This window comes from Hibiscus syriacus, unplaced genomic scaffold (genome assembly GCF_006381635.1).
Source record: "Hibiscus syriacus cultivar Baekdansim isolate YM2019G1 unplaced genomic scaffold, ASM638163v2 tig00110213_pilon, whole genome shotgun sequence".
NCBI lineage: Eukaryota > Viridiplantae > Streptophyta > Magnoliopsida > Malvales > Malvaceae > Hibiscus > Hibiscus syriacus.
Window position 1 is genome coordinate 1,242,537 of NW_024062630.1, and position 20,401 is coordinate 1,262,937.

At 33.6% G+C, this 20,401-nt stretch overlaps 2 protein-coding genes and 2 pseudogenes across 3 annotated transcripts; 2 read left to right on the forward strand and 2 right to left on the reverse strand.

The window, feature by feature from the left end:
• Positions 1 to 6,488: 6,488 nt before the first annotated feature.
• LOC120113853 lies at positions 6,489 to 8,889 on the forward strand (annotated as a pseudogene).
• Positions 8,890 to 10,162: 1,273 nt separating this feature from the next.
• Positions 10,163 to 13,178, reverse strand: LOC120113854 (GDP-mannose 3,5-epimerase 2-like). Of its 2 annotated transcripts, none has more exons than XM_039134905.1 (7): positions 13,045 to 13,178; positions 11,833 to 12,248; positions 11,643 to 11,736; positions 11,418 to 11,547; positions 11,197 to 11,329; positions 10,680 to 10,887; positions 10,163 to 10,563 (listed from the first exon to the last, which is right to left on the reverse strand). In XM_039134905.1, exons 2-7 carry the CDS (start codon positions 12,240 to 12,242, stop codon positions 10,408 to 10,410), a joined length of 1,131 nt encoding a protein of 376 aa, XP_038990836.1. In that variant the 5' UTR covers positions 12,243 to 12,248; positions 13,045 to 13,178; the 3' UTR covers positions 10,163 to 10,407. The 2 variants fall into 2 exon arrangements, with proteins under 2 accessions (XP_038990836.1, XP_038990835.1); XM_039134904.1 differs by having other exon boundaries at positions 11,833 to 12,243; positions 13,041 to 13,178.
• A 2,174-nt stretch (positions 13,179 to 15,352) lies between these two features.
• On the forward strand, positions 15,353 to 17,302 carry LOC120113734 (annotated as a pseudogene).
• A 582-nt stretch (positions 17,303 to 17,884) lies between these two features.
• On the reverse strand, positions 17,885 to 18,943 carry LOC120113954. The gene is made up of 2 exons (XM_039135007.1): positions 18,258 to 18,943; positions 17,885 to 18,001 (listed from the first exon to the last, which is right to left on the reverse strand). Exons 1-2 carry the CDS (start codon positions 18,874 to 18,876, stop codon positions 17,922 to 17,924), a joined length of 699 nt encoding a protein of 232 aa, XP_038990938.1. The 5' UTR covers positions 18,877 to 18,943; the 3' UTR covers positions 17,885 to 17,921.
• Positions 18,944 to 20,401: the final 1,458 nt, after the last annotated feature.

The window sequence follows — 20,401 nt, forward strand, 5'->3', positions numbered from 1 at the left end:
CAAATTCCTTGATAAGGCATCGCACAATCCGAGTGTGACAACGAAGGTTGGGAGTCAGAGAACACTTCCAGTAGAGAAGCATGCAAGCTACCCCATCAATCCTTTGAGCATCAAATACCAAACCTTTGAGCATCAAATGCCAAACCTTTGACCAAACACAATGACCTGAGACTTTTTATCCTTTTCTTACTTGACCATCTCTCAAAGATAGCTTTGATCTTGACACTTGTCAAATAGCTATAATTTATTGAAGGATTAACATTGTAATTAATTCTTTGATATCCAATGAACTCTAGCTTTATGATTCGTCTCAATTGTAAAACCGTGAAAGGGGCAATATTTTTAAAACTTGGGATTAAACATTTTTTGAAACTCTTTTAATTGATATTAAATGAGAAAGAAAAACATTTTTTTTCAAACAAGACAGTCTCTCTAGAGTGGATCTTGGTAAATGACATGCGACTCTTAGACACAAAACTCATGCTCAGAATCAATGTTGAAGCAAGAAATGAGGAACATTTGGGGCATCTTTGAAGATTCAACATGAAATATTGGGGCATTTTTTTGGGTATCTTTGGGGATTCAACATCCTAATGCGAATTATCAGGCCTTTTTCAAGAGATAAAATATAACCAATTCATGTTATATGCATCTTATGCATACATTTTAGAGCATCATTTTTCCCCACATACATAATTTTTGCAGCTTTTAGAGTCAAGTTTCAACTTCAAGATGAAGGATACTCGATTCAAAAGCACCTTTAAAGATTGATGTTGGTTGCTTAACTCAGCAGCAAGAAGCTACACTTCAACCAATTTGACATATTGAAAGATCGACAGATCTTAGAATCAACTTCAGACGAGTTCAAGAGATAATTCAGAACCGATCCAGTTCGCATTTTCAAGTTGGATTTCAACTTCACGACGAAGGATATTCAATTCCTGGCTCAACTTCACGACGAAGGGGCCACCCACGATTTCAACTTCACGACGAAGGGAATCGTGCTCACCATTGTCTCTCTTGAGACAGTTTCCCTTGAAACAAACTTTGTCTCTCTTGAGACAGTTTCCCTTTAAACAAAATTTTTTCTCCCTTGAGACAGTTTCTCTTGAAACATAAACATTGAAAACATTTCCCTTGAAATGAGTTTTGTCTCTCTTGAGATAGTTTCCCTTGAAACAAAATTTTTTCTCCCTTGAGACAGTTTCTCTTGAAACATAAACATTGGAAACATTTCCCTTGAAATGAATTTTGTCTCTCTTGAGATAGTTTCCCTTGAAACAAAATTTTGTCTCCCTTGAGACAGTTTCTCCTGAAACATAAACATTGAAAACATTTCCCTAGAAATGAATTTCGTCTCTCTTGAGATAATTTCCCTTGAAACAAATTTTGTCTCCCTTGAGACAGCTTCTCTTGAAACACAAAACCTTTGAGATTGTTTCCCTCGAAACAAATTTTGTCTCCCATGAGACAGTTTCTCTTGAAACACAAAATCTTTGAATTTATCTCCCTTAAAACAAAATTTCGTTTCTCATGAAACAACAAATATCTTTGAAATCATTTCCCTTGAAACGAATTATGTCGCTTTTGAGGCAATTTCTCTTGAAGCGTCATCTTTGAATATGTTTTCCTTGGAACTAATTTCATCTCCCTGTGAGACAATTTCTTTTGGAACTAAGTTTTATCTCTCTTGAGACAGTTTTTCTTAAAACAAAATTTTGTCTTCCTTAAGACCGTTTCCCTTGAAACAACAGATATCTTTGAGATCGTTTCCCTTGAAACGAATTCTATCTCTTTCAAGACAACTTCTTTTGAAGCATCATCTGAACTGTTACACTCAGCTCAGGCACATACTTGAGATGGTCGAGAAGCATTTCTCAAATCAAAAATAGAATGTGCACATTAGATTTGAACATTTGAAGAATTCAAGATCAGGGATCAAAATTTGAAGATTCAAGAATCAAGATTCCAGACAGGCAACTGGAGATCGAGATTTCTCTCTAGAGCCCCAAGATAACATATGTTGCATATGCATTTTAGGCACACCTAAGAGCATTGCATCCATAGCATCACATATATGCATAACTTTTTCAGGTTTTAGCTAGAGTCAATTTCAACTTCGCGGTGAAGGATATTGCACTCAAAGCGACACAATTTGCTCGAGAGTGGATTTCAACTTCACGACGAAGGATATCTAGCTCAAAGCTAAACTTCACAATAAAGCGGTCTCCACGGTTTCAACTTCACGGCGAAGGGAATTGTGTCCACCCGCAACATACAATACTTGGATTTCAACTTCACGACGAAGGATATTCAAGTCAAGGCTCAACTTCACAACGAAGGGGCCATCCGCGATTTCAACTCCACGACGGAGGATATCGTGGCACTCGAGACAACACAAGTTCAACTTCACAACGAAGGGACGGCTGGTTGTCAACAAACAACTTCTCAATTTCAGAGCCAATTTCAACTTCACAACGAAGGATATTGGACTCCAGACAACACAAGTTCAACTTCACGATGAAGGGACCGCTGGTTGTCAATAAACAATTTTCCCAATTTCAGAGCCAATTTCAACTTCACAGCGAAGGATATTGGACTCCAGACAACGCAAGTTCAACTTCACGACGAAGGGACCGCTGGTTGTCAACAACAACTTCCCAATCTCAGAGCCAATTTCAACTTCACAACGAAGGATATTGGACTCCAGACAATGCAAGTTCAACTTCACGACGAAGGGACCGTTGCTTGTCAACAACAACTTTCCAATCTCAGAGCCAATTTCAACTTCACAACGAAGGATATTGGACTCCAGACAACGCAAGTTCAACTTCACGACGAAGGGACCGCTGCTTGTCAACAAAATTTCATTCAGAGCCAATTTCAACTTCACAGCGAAGGATATTGGACTCCAGACAATGCAAGTTCAACTTCACGACGAAGGGACCGCTGCTTGTCAACAACAACTTTCCAATCTCAGAGCCAATTTCAACTTCACAACGAAGGATATTGGACTCCAGACAACGCAAGTTCAACTTCACGACGAAGGGACCGCTGCTTGTCAACAAAATTTCATTCAGAGCCAATTTCAACTTCACAGCGAAGGATATTGGACTCCAGACAATGCAAGTTCAACTTCACGACGAAGGGACCGCTGTTTGTCAACAACAACTTCCCAATCCCAGAGCCAATTTCAACTTCACAACGAAAGATATTGGACTCCAGACAATGCAAGTTCAACTTCACGACGAAGGGACCGCTGCTTGTCAACAAAATTTCATTCAGATTCAATTTCAACTTCACAACGAAGGATATTGGACTCGAGACAACACAAGTTCAACTTCAGAACGAAGGGACGGCTGGTTGTCAACAAACAATTTCCCGGTTCCAGAGCCAATTTCAACTTCACGACGGAGGATATTGGACTTGGAACAATGCTACTTACTTGGATTTCAACTTCACGACGAAGGATATCCAACTCAAAGAAAGATTATATGCCATCAAAATTGTCGAGTTCGACTCCATTCAGCTCGATGACACATCAATCACACTACTTTCCGATTGCAGTCGAGGTTTTCAAGTCGAGAAGATGACCTGGGTTAGCCGTGCCTTAGTGACAAGCAACCATTTTCAAACAGCATAGCTTAAGTCAAGAAAAAGCTATCTGTCAATGAAGATTTCTGAGTTCGATTCCGATCCAAGGTCTTTAAACCGAGAAGAAGACCGAAGGGTAACGGGAAGCCACGTGCTGATTCAAATTCCGAACTACGGCTTTAATTTCATATCATTTCAAGATGAACTCGACTTCACGATGGAGGAGTCATCCGTAACTCAATTCGACAGGGAGTTATTGAAACATCAGAGTCAATTTTCAACTCCACCGAACGAAAAGTGTGTCTTTTAATCTTTGTCCTATCCCCGTTACACGACTATGGGCAAAGAGGGGCAGCTGTCAACACACCTTTTCGTCCTACTAGAATTCAAACTCCTAAAGATAGGATAGAATTTTGTTAGGATTCAAAAAATAGGATAGAGTTCTACTATTATTTAAATTCCTAAAGATAGGATCTACAAGCACTATAAATAGCCCTTGTAACTCACCATTTGAGGACACGATTTACACACAAAACATAGAGGAAAGCACGGGAAGATACAAAGGCAAAGCTATTGTAAAGGATTCGAAAAGGAAATAAAAGGTAGTATTTTCTTTTTTCTTTCTTTGCATGTGCACGTTATTTTTCTTGAGATTTGGTTCGAATAACCCAAAACGTGGGTTGCGCCGATGACCAAAATGGGTAGGGTTTCGAAGTTTCGAACCTAGATCTACCCCGAGGCTTATTTTGAAAAACCGGTTTGATTTTCGGTTAAAGGAGGGGAAGAGCTTTTTAAAAATCTATATTAGTCCCTTTATTTATTATATGGATATTTTATTCATTTATTTTTATTATTTATGTTATTATTATTATGTGTATATATATATATATGTATATATATATATATATATATATATATATATATATATATATATATATATATATATATTTCTTTAATATTCTACTTATAAGTCTATTATTACTATATATTGTAATTATCTTTATCTAGTCATATATTTTTTTATACTTTTAATGGTTGATTTATATACCTATTACTAATATATATATATTCTTAATTATTTTTATTTGATTATTTTTTTATTTACGTAATATATCTTATAACTTTATATATATATATATATATTATTATTATTATTTTCGTTTTTTTATTTATTATTATTATATTATTTTTTTAGAAAATCTTATGTCTTTATCATTATTATTATTAAACATTATATTATATATTACTAACCTAGAGGACCCATTTTTTTGTCTTATTTCTGACTAAAGCCCCTCACTTTCGGTGAAGTGAGAGGGTAACTTTTCTATTTTTTAATACTTTGACGTATATATATATATATATATATATATATATATTTCCTTTTTCAAATATTACTATATATAATTATTACTTTACTATTTTTTTCCTTTATCTTATTTATTTATTTTATTTTTCCCTTTTACCTTATTTGTTTTATTTACCTTGTTTATCTAACACATTTCTCGATTTTTTAAGGATATTTTCAAATAAATAAATGGTAAGTAATTGGGGTCGAAACTTTACCTTTTAATTTAACTTGTTATTTTTCTTAATTAAGACAACTGGAAATTACGTAGTACCGAAAGGGCGGTTCAAGGGTGCTAATCTTTCCTTGACCGTAACCGACTCCCGAGCCCGACATATTTCTGGTAAGACGCAGATCAGGTAAGAAATAGGGTATCCGATCAACCCATTTATTTTTAAATAAATGATCGGTGGCGACTCCAATCCATTTTCCTAAGTCGAAGCCCAATTCCGGGGCCCAACCGAAAGACGGTTACGACACTCACCCCAACCTAAAACCGCATATACTCGTTATTTATCTTTACCCTCTTTTCCTTGTAAATTACAAAAAACTACACTTTATTATTTGGATTATCATTTTCACATAAAAGGAACATGGGTGCCACCTAAATTTATTTAAAATACTTTTATAAAATTATTGTATTTTAGTATTAAATAAATAATTAGGACATTTTCCTATAATCATGGACACAACAAACTAGATGCTTAAGATTACACAAGTACCATAAAAGAAAAAATTAAAAAATTTAACAAAAAAATCAAATAAAAAATATATATGAATAAATCTAACCGCATCGACAAACAACCCACAAAAGAGAATCAAACTACTAAAAGATCATCGATATACTATAAATCAAAGTCAAATGGTGTGAGAAAGCTATTCATGAACGCAAATCATATATTCAAATCTAATATGATGATTCAAAACATGGAATATCAATTTAATAATAAAAAAGTATTGCATTGATCAGTCGAGGTATATCAAATCTAATTTAGAGAAAAATATAAATAAAAACAACGATTAAACAATTGATAATTAAAATAAACAATATGTCAAAAGATCAAAAAAAGAAAGAAAATATTATCATAAAGATATAATTATTAAAAAAATGAAATAAAAATAAAAAAGAAATAAGAGATACCAAAATTGACAATCAACTTTAAAATTAATATCATCGTTTATTAATAAAAGACGAAGAAAATGAGTTGATATAGTAATATAAAAATCTAAAATAGAAGGAAGAAACGTACAAAAATTGGTATGTTAACATGTTAAATATCTATTGGATTTTTTTATAACATTGTTTAATAAAATCATGTTCATAATTTAATTTATTAAATTTAAAATAACACTTTGTAACTTTTTTCAACTGATACAAATTCAATTATCCTAATCGAATAATAAAATGAAATTTATCCAACATAAAAACTTTCAAAAACTAAACATAATTGAATAATCGGAAATGCCATTTCTGATATTTTTAGTAAAATACAAGTCCTAAACTATAATCACAGACTCGAACTATAAAACCAAAATTGTAAATTGAACAAAACATCTTCACATTGTCCGAAACTGAATCCCCTCTAACTCTGTTCTCTTTCTTACGATGTCGGAAACAGGTTTAACGGTGCTTGACGGAACCTGTCTCCGATCATTCAATCACTTTTTACCTGAACTTAACGGCGTCTTCAGTGGATCTCAACTCCTTGAAATCGCTGACTCTAAAGCTTCCAGTTCTCTCTTTGACTTCTCATTGCCTCAAAACCTTAAAGCTTCCGCTCTTTCTCGTGTCATCGCAGGATCCGACGATCATGATGACAACGTCATGTTCCGGCAGAAAGAGTTCGAAAAAGATAAAGCGTTCAAGTTTCTCTCCGATTACATCTCTGCCATTGCTGATGAGATGAAAGGTAACTGATGATCAAGTCAATTTCGACTTCTTTGTCGTTAAGATATTTATATATGTAAAAGTTAAACCTTTTGGAAAAACTTTAGACTGTTTGGCGATTTTATGATCTGGGTTTCTTCTGTTCTTTCAGGTTATTTTGACTAAACTATAAACTTTTTTGGGTTATTTTGATTTAAATTATTGAAATTGTTTTTAGTTGATTTGTTTAGATGATCCATTAGTGGTGTCAATATTGGATGGGAATACTTTGAAGATGTTTCTGTAGGATGAAGATGATTATGCTATGTTAGCAGAGAATTTGTTTACCGATATGGATATTGAAGATAAAGGGAAGATTTGCAAGAGTGAGATAAGAAATGCACTTGTTCATATGGGCGTTGAAATGGGGATTCCTCCATTTTCAGGTTCCTTTTTCCATTCCCATATCATTTTCTTATGTTGTTTTTAATGTAAAGTTGTTGCGGATCTGTAAGGTCTTCGATCGACATGTCGTCATTCTAGATGACATGTTTGACATAGTAAGTTTAACACCAAAATGAGATGCTATGTGAGAAGTGAACTTCTTACATCAGATGAAGTGATTATGCAGCAAAAAGTTGAACATCGTGTTCATGAATTTAACTTGGTTCAGGGATCTTACTAGATCTTTGATCTATTACCCTGTGTCTATTTTGTGTTCGTCTCCTCGTCATTCTAAATGACATGCTTGACACCGTAACTTGAACCCCAGAATGATCAAATAAATAGTGCATTAACCTGTTCCTTAGGTGACTCTCGTAGTATTGGAATCTAATTTTTGTGTTGGTTCCGAATATTTAACAGAATTTCCTATGTTGAATGACATCTTGAAAAAGCATGGGGCCGAGGGGAAGAAGAACTGGGCCAATCACAATTTGCCGAATTACTTCAGCCAATTCTGCAAGACACTGCTGATGCATTGTCTGAAAAGCATGTTGTTGTCATACATAACATCAATGTTGTCAATGGTTCTGAGCTAAGAAAGGTAGATCACTAACACGATCTTTTGCTTCTTATATTTGTAGTAATATGAAGATAGAAGAGCATATGTTTTTCTAATTTCAGCATGTAATCGCTACTTAAAAGTTTCTAATCATTCGAGAAAGAAAGGGAGATGGGTTGCATCCATCCAAATGGCTTAACCTCAAATTTCCATTCGTAAGGGATAAGCGGAAGCTACACTGCTTCCACTCTTTTTTCCTTAAAACACTCGTATTTGATGCATACCTGGACATGGATATCGGAATATGATCCTTGAGGGCCTCACCAAATACATGGAAGAAGATGTCTTTGTCAGATTTATACTCTTGTCTGATACTCACTCCCAAATACGAGTAACACAGAGTGGAAAAACTTGAATATTTAACTTGGTTGATCCAATATAGTAGGAGAATTGGTGTTTCATTGTTGTTGAGAAATTATCAAGTTTTTGAACTCAAGGATGAATTCTGATGTCTACAACTTTAAACATTGCAGCTCTTGGCAGACGAAAAGCAATTCAATCATGTCGAAGAGAGGCTTTTTTCGGAAACAAAGAACGAAAAAGATGAGCTACATAAGACAAAACTAATCAGGAGTTTCCTAGAGAAACATGGAGATGATCTCGGCTTGCCACCATCGGAATCCAATGAAGCTGTTATTCTTCTCTATGATGCGGTATTTTCCGAAATAGAGAACGAGAAGAGTGTTGCACGAGCGGACGACGAATTCAGAGAATTCGTGAAAGACATCCTCGAGAAGTTAGCCGAACAGCTTGAAGCTAATCCCATCTTTTGTGACCTTGACAATTAAGGGAGTGAATTGAACTATGGACCCGGTTCTTCAAGTCATGGAGTCTGTTCATATTTATCCGGCATTTACTTCTCTGCAGAGTGGTTCTTATGTTTATAATTATCAGCCTATCTATATTGAATACATGTTGATGAGGTGTATGTTGAATCTTTGATTCAGAAACTAGTTTTATCACCATTACTGCCACATACTATTAAACCACATTACAGCAGTATATCCAATGATTTTATGGCCCTTTTGGATTGATATATTACTTTCTAGGGTTATACGAACATCAAGCCTGTTCTGGAAACTCGCACAAGTTAAAAGTTAATAGTAGGGGTGTATTCGGTTCGGTTCGGTTTTTTATCAAAAATTGAATCAAACCGAAATAAACGGTTTTTCAAAATTTAAACCGAGACCGAATGGTTAAAAAAACCGAAACCGATTTTTTAGATCGGTTCGGTTTTTTAACGGTTCGGGTTTTTCGGTTTACCGGTTTTTCAACGAAAAAATCACTTGAAACTATAATTTTTTTTAAAAAAATTTGCCTATTTGGTTTAACATGGAACAAATAAGTTCCATATGGAAAACTCGAACCGAACCGAATCAAAAGAATTGAGATTTTAAACCGAACCGAAAATTTAACCGTATAATGCCAAATCGAACCGAACCGAATCTAACCGTTTTACTCGGTTCGTATCGATTTTTCGATTTTCTCGATTTCGTTGCTCACCCCTAGTTAATAGCTCGGGTTAAGGAATCATTTATGATTCAAGTATTTGTCTTTAATTATTCGATAAATATAAGTTTAAACTATTATATTTAAATACTTAAAAAAATCGACTAATATAAAATTCTGCTTTACATGACACGATGTGAACCATAATTCAACTCAATATACTAAGTAATAATCGAACTAAAATCAATCCCAATCTACTAAAACCGAATCGAATATTATGGTCGGAATTAGTTTTTAGTTCTCTGTACATTTTTTTCTCACGGGTCGTACTGTACTACATATCAGCAGACAAAAAGGACAAATCAGATATCCAGCACATGGTGGGGCTGAGCTGAAAGCCAATTGCTCGATGTTCTGTCATTTTCCCCGGGGGGGGGGATGACGCCAATGCTAATGCTACCACATAAACGAGATGACCTACGTTTCAGCTTTTGTTGTGAAGCTGAGCTCTTTCAATTTAGCCACGTCTGCTATTTTATCCTCAGAGCAGCATTTGAAATTGAACCACTGATTGGATTCCCATGGTTTCAATGTCACCATTCATTTCAGCCCCAGGTATGACCCCTAAAAGGTACAAAAGGTTAGCTCAAAATACTTTCTTCAATGGATTACTGTAATCCATAGCATGAAACATTCAAGGGGACTACCAATGAATGCCAAAAAAAACCTGCAACTTGCACTGCCTTTAGATAACCAGTCGACTTCGAAACAACCACGAATCAATCAAGTCCACAGATACCAATCAAGCATATGGTTCATAAGTGCGAATCCATTACGAATATACTCAAACAAAGAAATGATATTTTATTTAAAGGCTAAAAAGACTTGGATATCATCTTACAACAGTGAGGTAACCATGAAAAGCTAAATTTGAATACAGTGGGAAGCTTAAACGCTTTCCCCTTCAACAAATGAACAATAGTACACAAACTACAATACCAAAAATAAATAGTAAAAACCGGATTATGCGTTCCCACATTCAGTGCCAATAAAACTTGGCTTTAAAGAAACTACACGAGCTTTACTTCTTTATTCTTTGCCATCGGCTGCACGGAGTGAGCCCAGCTGGACGGGAGCTTGAGTTCCCACGACCTTAGATGACCCGTAGACCGACAGGTCAATGCCTTGAGCCTTCTCGTTCTCGATTTGTTCCTTGATCCAGAAGTAGGTGATTCTCAGCCCATCCTACAAAACAGTACAGTAAAAATATGCCATAGGTGAAAAAGGATGACTTCGCACTTATCTTGATGGGCAAATCAATCACAACACTTGCTGGAGTTGAAGGTCAGGAATGCAGTTACCTTCAACCTCATTGTAGGAGCCCAACCGAGTTTTTCTTTGATCAATGTGTTGTCTGAATTACGACCACGGACACCCTCTGGACCAGGTATGTGATGAATTGGAAGCTTTTTATCCTCAAAGCTAAGAACAATCTCTGCCATCTCATTCATGCTAACCATCTCATCACTTCCGATGTTCACAGGTTCATGGAAATCCGACTTGGTCAACCTAAAGACATCCATTTTAAAAAGTTTAAGCAGTAATAATCGTATTTTCACATTCAAAACTATAATATCAATTTCAAGCTGATATCTATAAGTTTTTGTCTAAAACATAACACGGTATTGACAATCCAAAAACATGGCTATAAAGTAGAAACACACTATACAAATAACATATTCCTCACTAATTTTTAGTATAAGCCAGTCCATGCAGATCAACATTTATTAAACCAAAAAATTTTGGACTTTCCCTTTAAATTGTTGACTAAAGTATTGAGTTTTGGCTGGAGGAAATATAAAAAATGCAAAGTTTTACCTAAGTACACCTTCAACACATTCATCAATGAAGGTGAAAGATCGGGTTTGAAGACCATCTCCCCACATCTCAAACTTGTCGATGGAAGTAATGGCCTTTCTGCAAAATGCAGCTGGAGCCTTCTCCCTTCCACCTATAAGACGATACATGGAAGCAGACGAATTTAGTAAGTTCCAAAAGCAGCAACATAAATAAGCGCTCACCAAAGGAAAAGAATTCACCTTTCCATGTTCCAAAAGGGCCATAAATGTTGTGAAACCTTCCAATACGGCACTCAATTCCAAAATCTTTCGTGTAGTGCTTGCACAACTCCTCAGTTGCAAGCTTTTCCAAGCCATAAGCATCTTGAGGCTAAAACCGACATTTAAGAAGTGAAAATCTATCACACTGATCAATCAAGCATAAGATTACCAGATAATAGTAGTTAATGACCACGAGTCACAAACCTCAGCAGGCCAGGCATCCGATTCTTTCAAGCTCACATTAGTTTCCAACTGCTTAAATTCAGGGTAGATACAAGCACTAGAGGCATAGAAAAACCTATACAGACCAAGATATCGAGTTTAAACCATATGTAAACTTTAAATGGAATTGAAATGAATAAAATGGAAAACACAATGCACCAATCCAACAAACCTCTTAACTCCACTGATCCTAGCAGCCTCTAGCATGTTGAAACTGATCATTGTGTTGTTGTACATAATGACAGAGTGGTTTGACTGAATGAAACCCATACCGCCCATATCAGCAGCGAGGTTGAAAACGTGATCCACTCCCTTAGTAACCTTCAAGCAATTCTCCATGACTCGGAGATCGACAAGATGAAATTCATGACAAAACATGTCTTCTGTCATGTGTTCGTTCTTCTTCCAGTCAGAAGCAATGATGTAATGGCCTTCACTCTTGAGACGTCGAGCAATGTGGGAAGCAATGAACCCACCGGCACCAGTGATGGAAATGCGGAGTTTCTCGGAGGGCCAGTAAGGCTCCCTCTCCAGGGCATCATAGGTGTAAGCACCATATTTGGTCCCATCAGAACTTCCCATCCTGCATATACTCGATTATTAAACCTCCATTAGTTACAAACCTACAATTTATATGTATGAAACTAATAACCACATTAATGTTATATACCATCATGTATGGCCATTCAAGAATGACCAAACGAATATAAAAAAGATAAAATAACAAGTTGAAAATGCAACAAATTTACAATTTAAAGGTGTAAAGAATCTCCGAGTATTAAAAAGACAGAAGATAAGTATCAAAGTAAACTTTAAGGATATAAAAATTCAAGCTTTCATATAGAAGAGTCCTAAATGCATTCCTTTAGATCGTAAATCCAAATCTGATGAAGAATTCTATATTAGCAAGCCAAATAATTATTAAATTAATAAGTCCTAATTCGGAAACGTGAAAAAAATAAGTCACTGAAATCCTCCAAAGTTTAAGAAATATATCCTGACTAGTAAATCTCTACATTTTCTTAAGAAACTTGACAAACAGATCTTAAAGCAATACGAGTTACTGCTAAAACCAGATAATTTCCTGAAATTCTCAATTATGCATAAAGAGGGAAAATCAAGCACAAATTTCAAAAGAAAATGAATGAATCTCTTTAGCTTCAAAGAATGGCAGTAGAGAATCCAAAAATGCGAAGCAGAGGGTCAATAAGCATGAAATTTAAAACAAACACAGAAAACTTTGAGCCATGAATAATGACAATGAGCATTTATAAACAACAAACAATACATGGATAAAATGGAGAGAAAGAATACTTTATAAACAGATGACTGAAACAGGGAATGTGAGAGAAACCAAGTAAATCCCACAGAGAAATCTACCTCAAAATGAGTAAAAAGTTGAGAACTTTGAAGAGAAGAGATAACGGAAAGGCAAATTGAGGATTGAAGATGAAAGGGTATGGATTGTGAAGCCTGAAATACTCTGCTTTCTATATATAGAGTGAACTGGAGGTGGATTTTTTTTTTGGGGTTGGGGGGCGGGGGGCTCTATTTATTTTTGGTTTATAAAATAAATACTTTTTCCTTACAATTATTTTATTTATTTTTCAACAATTTTTAGAAAGATTCGGCGACAGAAATTCGATTATTTTTTTTGTTTTTGGAATTAACAAAGGGAGGAACAGGAACATTTATTTTATGTTATATAAAATAAAAATATTTTTCAATATTTAGGAGTTATTTTGTATATTTTGATGAAGTTTAAATTCTAAAACTTATAACATTTCTATTTTCTTATTATTTAAAAATTATTTTTTATTTTTTAAAATATACTTAAACAGATATATATATATATATATATATATATATATATATATATATATAATCCTCCCCTCTATAATACAAAATTAAATTGTATTAACATTTTATATTATAAAAATAAGAAACTATATTATTTAAAAGTAAGCAAAATACTATTTCCTTGTATGGTAATGAAATTGCGCCGAATATAACTGATTGGGGATATAAATTTTAAATTTATATATTAAATTTGATTTAATATATAATATTACACATAATTTTCAATTTTAGTTTAATTGTATATATATAATTTTAATTTAATTATATACTCTTTTAAAAAATAAACATATATGCTATTTTTATGTAAGATATATATAATTATTTTTTCTTTTATCCCTATTAGATTCTTTTAAAAATATTTGGTATTTTCCCTTGGTTGGATCCGGGAAAGATCTTACTTTAATATCTAATTTAAATTTAAAATTTTAAAATTTATGATATTTTATTATTCTTGTGATATTATAAGACAATGCAATTTACTTATTTTATTTATAATGTAAAAAATAAAATTTATTTATTTTTTCTTTAAAGTAAAGCATTTGGTTTTCACCCCTTATTTGGATAATATCCAGTTTTGACGAGAATGTCCTTTATCTTATAATTTTGATTTTAAAAATAGCACGAGAAAATTGAACTAAGTGGTTAAAAGATTTATTAATCTCTTTATAAATTATGGGTCAAAGCAACAACAAAAGTATGAGTGATGTTGTCAATTGGTTGATCGAATAAATATTATTTTGTATTTACCTCAAATATATCAATTTTTTAAAAAAATCATTAATCTATAAATTATTTTAATATTATAAAATATTTTTTACAAAATAAAATTGTGTGAAAAAAAACTTTATATTTAGATCGTGAAATTTGAGTCATTAATTTATTGGAAATTGTGGGGAAGTAATGGCCACAAACGTAGTGGGCCCTTCACATGAAGAAAATTCCTAGAAAGCGGCTCCGAGTTAAGGCCTTTTTTGTTTTGGGCCAAATGAAATTACTCGGAAAGTATTTTCGGTTTGTGAGTTTTGTTTTTTTACTTTCGTACTTATAAAAAAATATTTTATCATCCTTAAATTCAACATAGTTTTTTTCATACTTTATATTAATTCAACTTCGTAACGTACACAAATGATTCTTTGACGATAGAATATTGTTTTGTTGAGTTATTTGATTGTTAAAAAATACAAAATAATTTTCTAATTATAGAACACTATTTTATTGAGTCTTTAGACTATTAAAAGTTACAAAATTATCATTCGATTATTCATATGTTTCAAATTCGTCATTTTTGTTAAAAAATTGGTGGTCGTCTAAGTTGGATGTTAACTTGTTGACTATGATATGATAAAATATGATCGTAGAATTGTTTGAGTTGTATTTTGTGAACTGACTTTCTTTTTATATTATATTGTCGAGCCAGTGCTTGACAACAACAGCGATGCCAGTAATTATCATTAAAATATGATTTTAACATATCACAATCAATAAATTAACGTCTAACTCAAAAGATTGTCAACTTAAAAAAAAAATTAGAACATATGAATAGACAAATGATCATTTTAAACCGTTAATACTCGAATGACTAAAAAATATCATATAATCAACTGTCATTTATATAATTTACCCTAAATAATAATTTCATCCAACTTCACCTAAATTTTCAACAATTTCGGTGTTTTAACGTGGACATTTTTGTCGCATTGGATTGCCATAAAGAGCATTAGGCTAAACATGGTAATTTGTGAATTTACATTTTTTTTTATAAATTTAGAGTAAATATAAAATAGCATCTCTTGAACTCTTACTTCTTTGATTATTAAAATTTATATCCTTACTACACGAATTGGATTAAGTTAGTGTGTATTTCTATTAAGATAGTGTGTTTCTGTAATTTTTGTTGATTACTTTGTGCAAAATTGGATTTGTTGACTACCAGATAATTCAAGTTGCAATCAAACAGCCCGAATACGTTCTTCGTAGGAGAGCCCAAAATTAGTCGCTTCAAATCCGAGTGAGTGCTGATCCTATTGTACATCGTTGTTATTCATGAAAAATAATCGATCTAAACATGCAACAGGTATGAGTATTCTTCAAAACCCTACTAAAACCCTCTTCTTTGTTTATTCTTTTGTTTATTTCAGTTGTGCTTCGATCTTCTTTTTCGGTTCTCAAATGGAAAATGTTTTCGTAGGGTACCGGAGGATCTGAAACGGAGGTCACTTGGGAAGATCAACAGAACATTAACAAATTTGGAAGATTAAACAATCGATTTCATGAGCTGGAAGATGAAATCAAGTTTCCTAAGGTATTATTCTGCTTTGTTTTTTTTTAATTTCTCTTCATATTTTTTCTTCCTTTAGGATTTGAGATTAAAAAAAAAATTAAGCGGGTCTTCAGATTTTCAGAGAACCCAGTTTAAAATTTGGCTTTCTTGGTGGTTAAGTTCGTTTACTTGTGATTGTTTTGTTGGATTAGTGTTTGTTTTTATTTGGGCAAAAAAGGTTGATTCTTTACTCTCACTATTTGTTTCATTTATCCTTATCTTAAATACCTGAGCTGTTGAATTTGTTTTTCTGAATCAGATGGATCTTGAGAATTCAAACGACTAACATTTGAATCTGTTGCTAAATTGGGAAAAAAGAAACAATTTTGGTTAAATTGGACAATGTTATGGGCCCATATTATAGCTGACATTAATGTAAATTCTGATATTAGTCTTCTCTCATCTCTCAATCTCTTCTTTTCTTCTGCAATATCATTTCCCCTCTTCCAAATTCCCTCTTTACTAGTGAATATTACTTTGGCCTGTATTGGATGAATTCTTTTCGGGAACTTCAGTCCCAAAAAATGAATTTGGATTTCAATAATTGTCTGTAAGTTGTGTGATCAAACGCATAAATGTAACATTCATGATTAGCTCTTGAATTCATGGATGTCTATTTTGTTGTGAACTCGATATTTCTATCAGATGTTTGGGAAATTGGAATTCATGTCCTTTTACTTTTCAAATATATGAGAAATCGAGTCTCAAGTAGTTTTATACAAATACGAGTTCTGAAACATAGTATATAGTTAATTGGCTAGAAACTGTGGTTGCATGGTGAATGATTTGATCTGTTAAATGAAAATTTGAAACTGCCTCTTCTCATTGATTAGCTTTAAACTTTGATTTCGACTGTCCTGTTTCTTAAACTAGATGGGTATGTCCTGCTGCAGAACCTGAAACTTTATATGTTTTTAGTTTTTTGTTGAACCTGACAGGACTGCAACTGTTGTCATCATTTTCATGTTTTGGAAACTGTTCAGAGTCATTAAAACTGTTGTTTTAACTCCATTGATGTGTCGGTACACTCTTATGTGATTTTTTATTACATTTTCTGACATTAGTTTTCTTTCTTTCCTTTTGTTTTTCCCAGGAGGCAATCGATAACCTGGAGGATGCTAGTAATGAGTGATTCTAACTGATGAGGAAGTAGTACGGTTCCAAATCGGAGAAGTCTTTGCTCATGTCCCCAAGGAGGATGTGGAGACCAGGATAGAAGAGATGACGGAAGTGAGCAGCAAGAACTTAGAAAAACTTGAGGAGGAAAAACAATCGGTAGTAGCACAAATGGCCGAGTTGAAAAAGGTTTTGTACGGGAAGTTCAAGGACTCCGTCAACCTAGAAGAGGATTAATACCCTTGGTTTATTCTTCTTTCCGTCCAAGTTTGTTTGTTACTTGCTTTGTGATTGATATTAGAGCTTTGGTCATCTTTTATTTTAAATTTAGTGTTTATCACCCTACAGACAGGTCTATGAATGAAATGAACTTTTGAAATGGTTGCATTCACTTTTCGAAATTGGCATCAAATAGGCCCAGGATTCGAATATTTGCATTTGTGATCATTCTCTCATGTCCTTATACATTTACATATCTTGGATGAAGATGTTTGAAACAGGAATGGTGCAAAAATAATGAAATCATATATTGAAAAGTTGCATAAACAAGTCATAATAGAGGAGATCTAAATGTCTTATATATCACTTCATCTAAATCATTACGTTGAACCACTTCAACTAAAATCATTAAATGGTAGAAGTTAAAAATTACATTTCGCACAGCCCAAATTTCCCAGGCCATAATGCCTAGTGCTGGTGTTTACATCAGAGAAAATACAAAAAAACAACAAGATTTGGTCGTAAATCTTAGGGTATAACCAAACTTTTCTTCATATCCAAATGTTATAAGTGCCCCCATTCTCCTTGATGACACAGTTGTTTAATTCTTTCTTAAAAGAATATTAATCAAAGAAAGAACCTAAAATAATGAAGTCAATTTCTCTCTCTCTCTCTCTCTCCTGGCTTTTTTTCTTTTTTTCATTTTTTTCCTGAGTCTATACCTGTACAAAGCCAACCCCGCTACTTCAAGACGACTGCATCACGGAGCATGCCACTGCTTGCGCCCAATGCCTTAGCTTTGTCTTCACTTGCTGTGGATCTTCCCCTGGAATATGGAAATTGTAGCATTGATCAAATATTGCATGAACCGACCGAGTTATTTTATGTTTACGAAGGAGGTCGTAGTTCGGAAATTTATGGAAGGAGTTACAAATATTGGGATTCGAATCTCAAACTTTCCGAATATCATGGTTTTAAAGATGATTGCATGAACAGAAGTTAAAACTGTGGTTTGCCCATGATCATACTTTGTTTTATATTTCATTTGGTTTAGGTGTGTACTTAGACATTGAAACATTTACCTGGGCTGCAAATTTTCCAATCTTGATCACTCTTAGGACTTCCAAAAGACGATGACCTTAGCGATGATATCGATGACGATCGTCTGCTGTGAGGTGTCGAAACCGGGCTAGGGGACAGCTGACGATTTACTGCGAAATAGAGGTCTAAAGCGGGCAATGTATTGCAAAGCTGTTGGCCTGCTTCCTCGTTGAATCCGAATCCGAGCTCGATGCAACCTTTTAGTTCATTCAAGTCTTCGTCGGTTATTCCATTAGCTTCCGGGATACCGTTTTTCCCTTTTTCCTGACGAAGGATCTGGCGTCGCCTTCTCTCCCACGCAACGTCCCTGGATGTCTCCAACATCGATAATTGCTTTGACAGATATCTCCTGTTTTTCATCAATGATGGCACCGACATCATCCGTTGCGGTTCCTCTGTGTTCTTGCTCCTTTCCTGACGAAGGATCCGATTCCTTCGCTCCCAATCGATGTTTCGGGACGTCTCGAACATCGATAATTGCTTCGATAAACATCGGTTGCTTTTCATCACTGGCTTCAAGGGCATATGCTGAAGTTCTTCGGTGTCGGATTCATATAACGATGTCGAGGATGAAGATGATAAAGATGATACGTCCACCATTTTTTTCTCTCGTCACAAAATAATTTTCTTAACCTATATATAATCAATGGAAGAAAAATAATAAATGAAAACCCCAAAAAGAAAAAGGAAACAAAAACAAAACAATAAGCTCCTTTGCCTCGTATCTTGTCCCTAATAAATGGAACAAAAAGAGAAGCTAATTGTCTCTTGGCGGCCACGTTTATCAACTGAAAAAAAACAGCCGACGAAAAATGAGGGATTGGGGTGAGTTTCTGGATGAATATAAAATAGCTAATTTTCGGGTTTTCCCCCCCTCTCCTTGATGACTTTCGATTTGGTTAATGAAACACCACCAGCCCAACCAGGTTGATATGGTTAGGATTTTGGAGAAGTTTAATGGCAAAACAACATCTGTTAAGGATTTGGTTCGTTATTCGACCATTCATTTATAACTGTCTGTTTTGTCAAATCCTACAACAATATGTTTATATTTGGCGAGTTAAGAAACGCCATTTTTGGACATTGGAATGCTTTGGTAGACGGAGATGACGGCTTCCCTACATTCTTGTTGGATTATCTTTTTTTGATAGGCTGATCTGCTTATCGTATATACTGTTTTTGCAGTGCACACCAGCTTTTTCGGATGGTTTAAGGAAAAAGAAACCCTAAAATTATCATGAGACAAGACACATGTTTAATTCTTTAATTTTTGCAATAGATTTCTGCAAATTTTATCTCCCCCTGATCAAGGGAGTTTCCATATGAATAATATAAGTTGTTTGAAACATGCGTTATATATTCCTAATAATATAAAGTTTCAAATATATAAGAAATAATTCAAAAATATTTTATCATCCGTTATTCATTCCAAATTAACATAAATAATATACTAAATCACGTATACTTTATTTTCTTCCGATACATATTTTAATATGAGATATATTTTTCATATTAAAAATAAAAAAATATAAAAAGAGAGATCTTTCCTTTTTAATTTTTAATATAGTGACATTTTAGGTCGTTTTAATTTAAATATTAATTAATAAGATCATTTTTTCTCAATTTTTAGATTTAAATACTCAAAAGAATTTTGTTCTTTTGATATCAAATAATTTGGGTAAATTACTCATTTAATACTTAAATTATCAGTTTTGGTCGATTTTAGTATTTAAATTTTCAATTTTTCAAAATCATACCTAAAGTTTACTTTTTGTTTTATTTTAATACCCCATTGTTAAAAACTTAATGTGTTTAGTACCTAAACTATCAGTTTTAATTCGTTTAGTACCTAAATTTTCATATTTTTTTCTAAAATTAAGTATGATTTAGGTACTAAACATGTTTTGACACATAGACTTTCATTTTTTCCAAAACTTAAAGGCGGGGCACTAAAATGAACAAAAAACTAAACTTTAAGTATGGTTTTGAAAAATTGAAAATTTAGGTATTAAAACAGATCAAAAATAATAGTTTAGGTACTAAATACGTAGTTTATCCAATAATTTAACTCCCTTAATGTTTGATCCGAACTTCGTGTATATATATATATATAACCTAAAAAGAT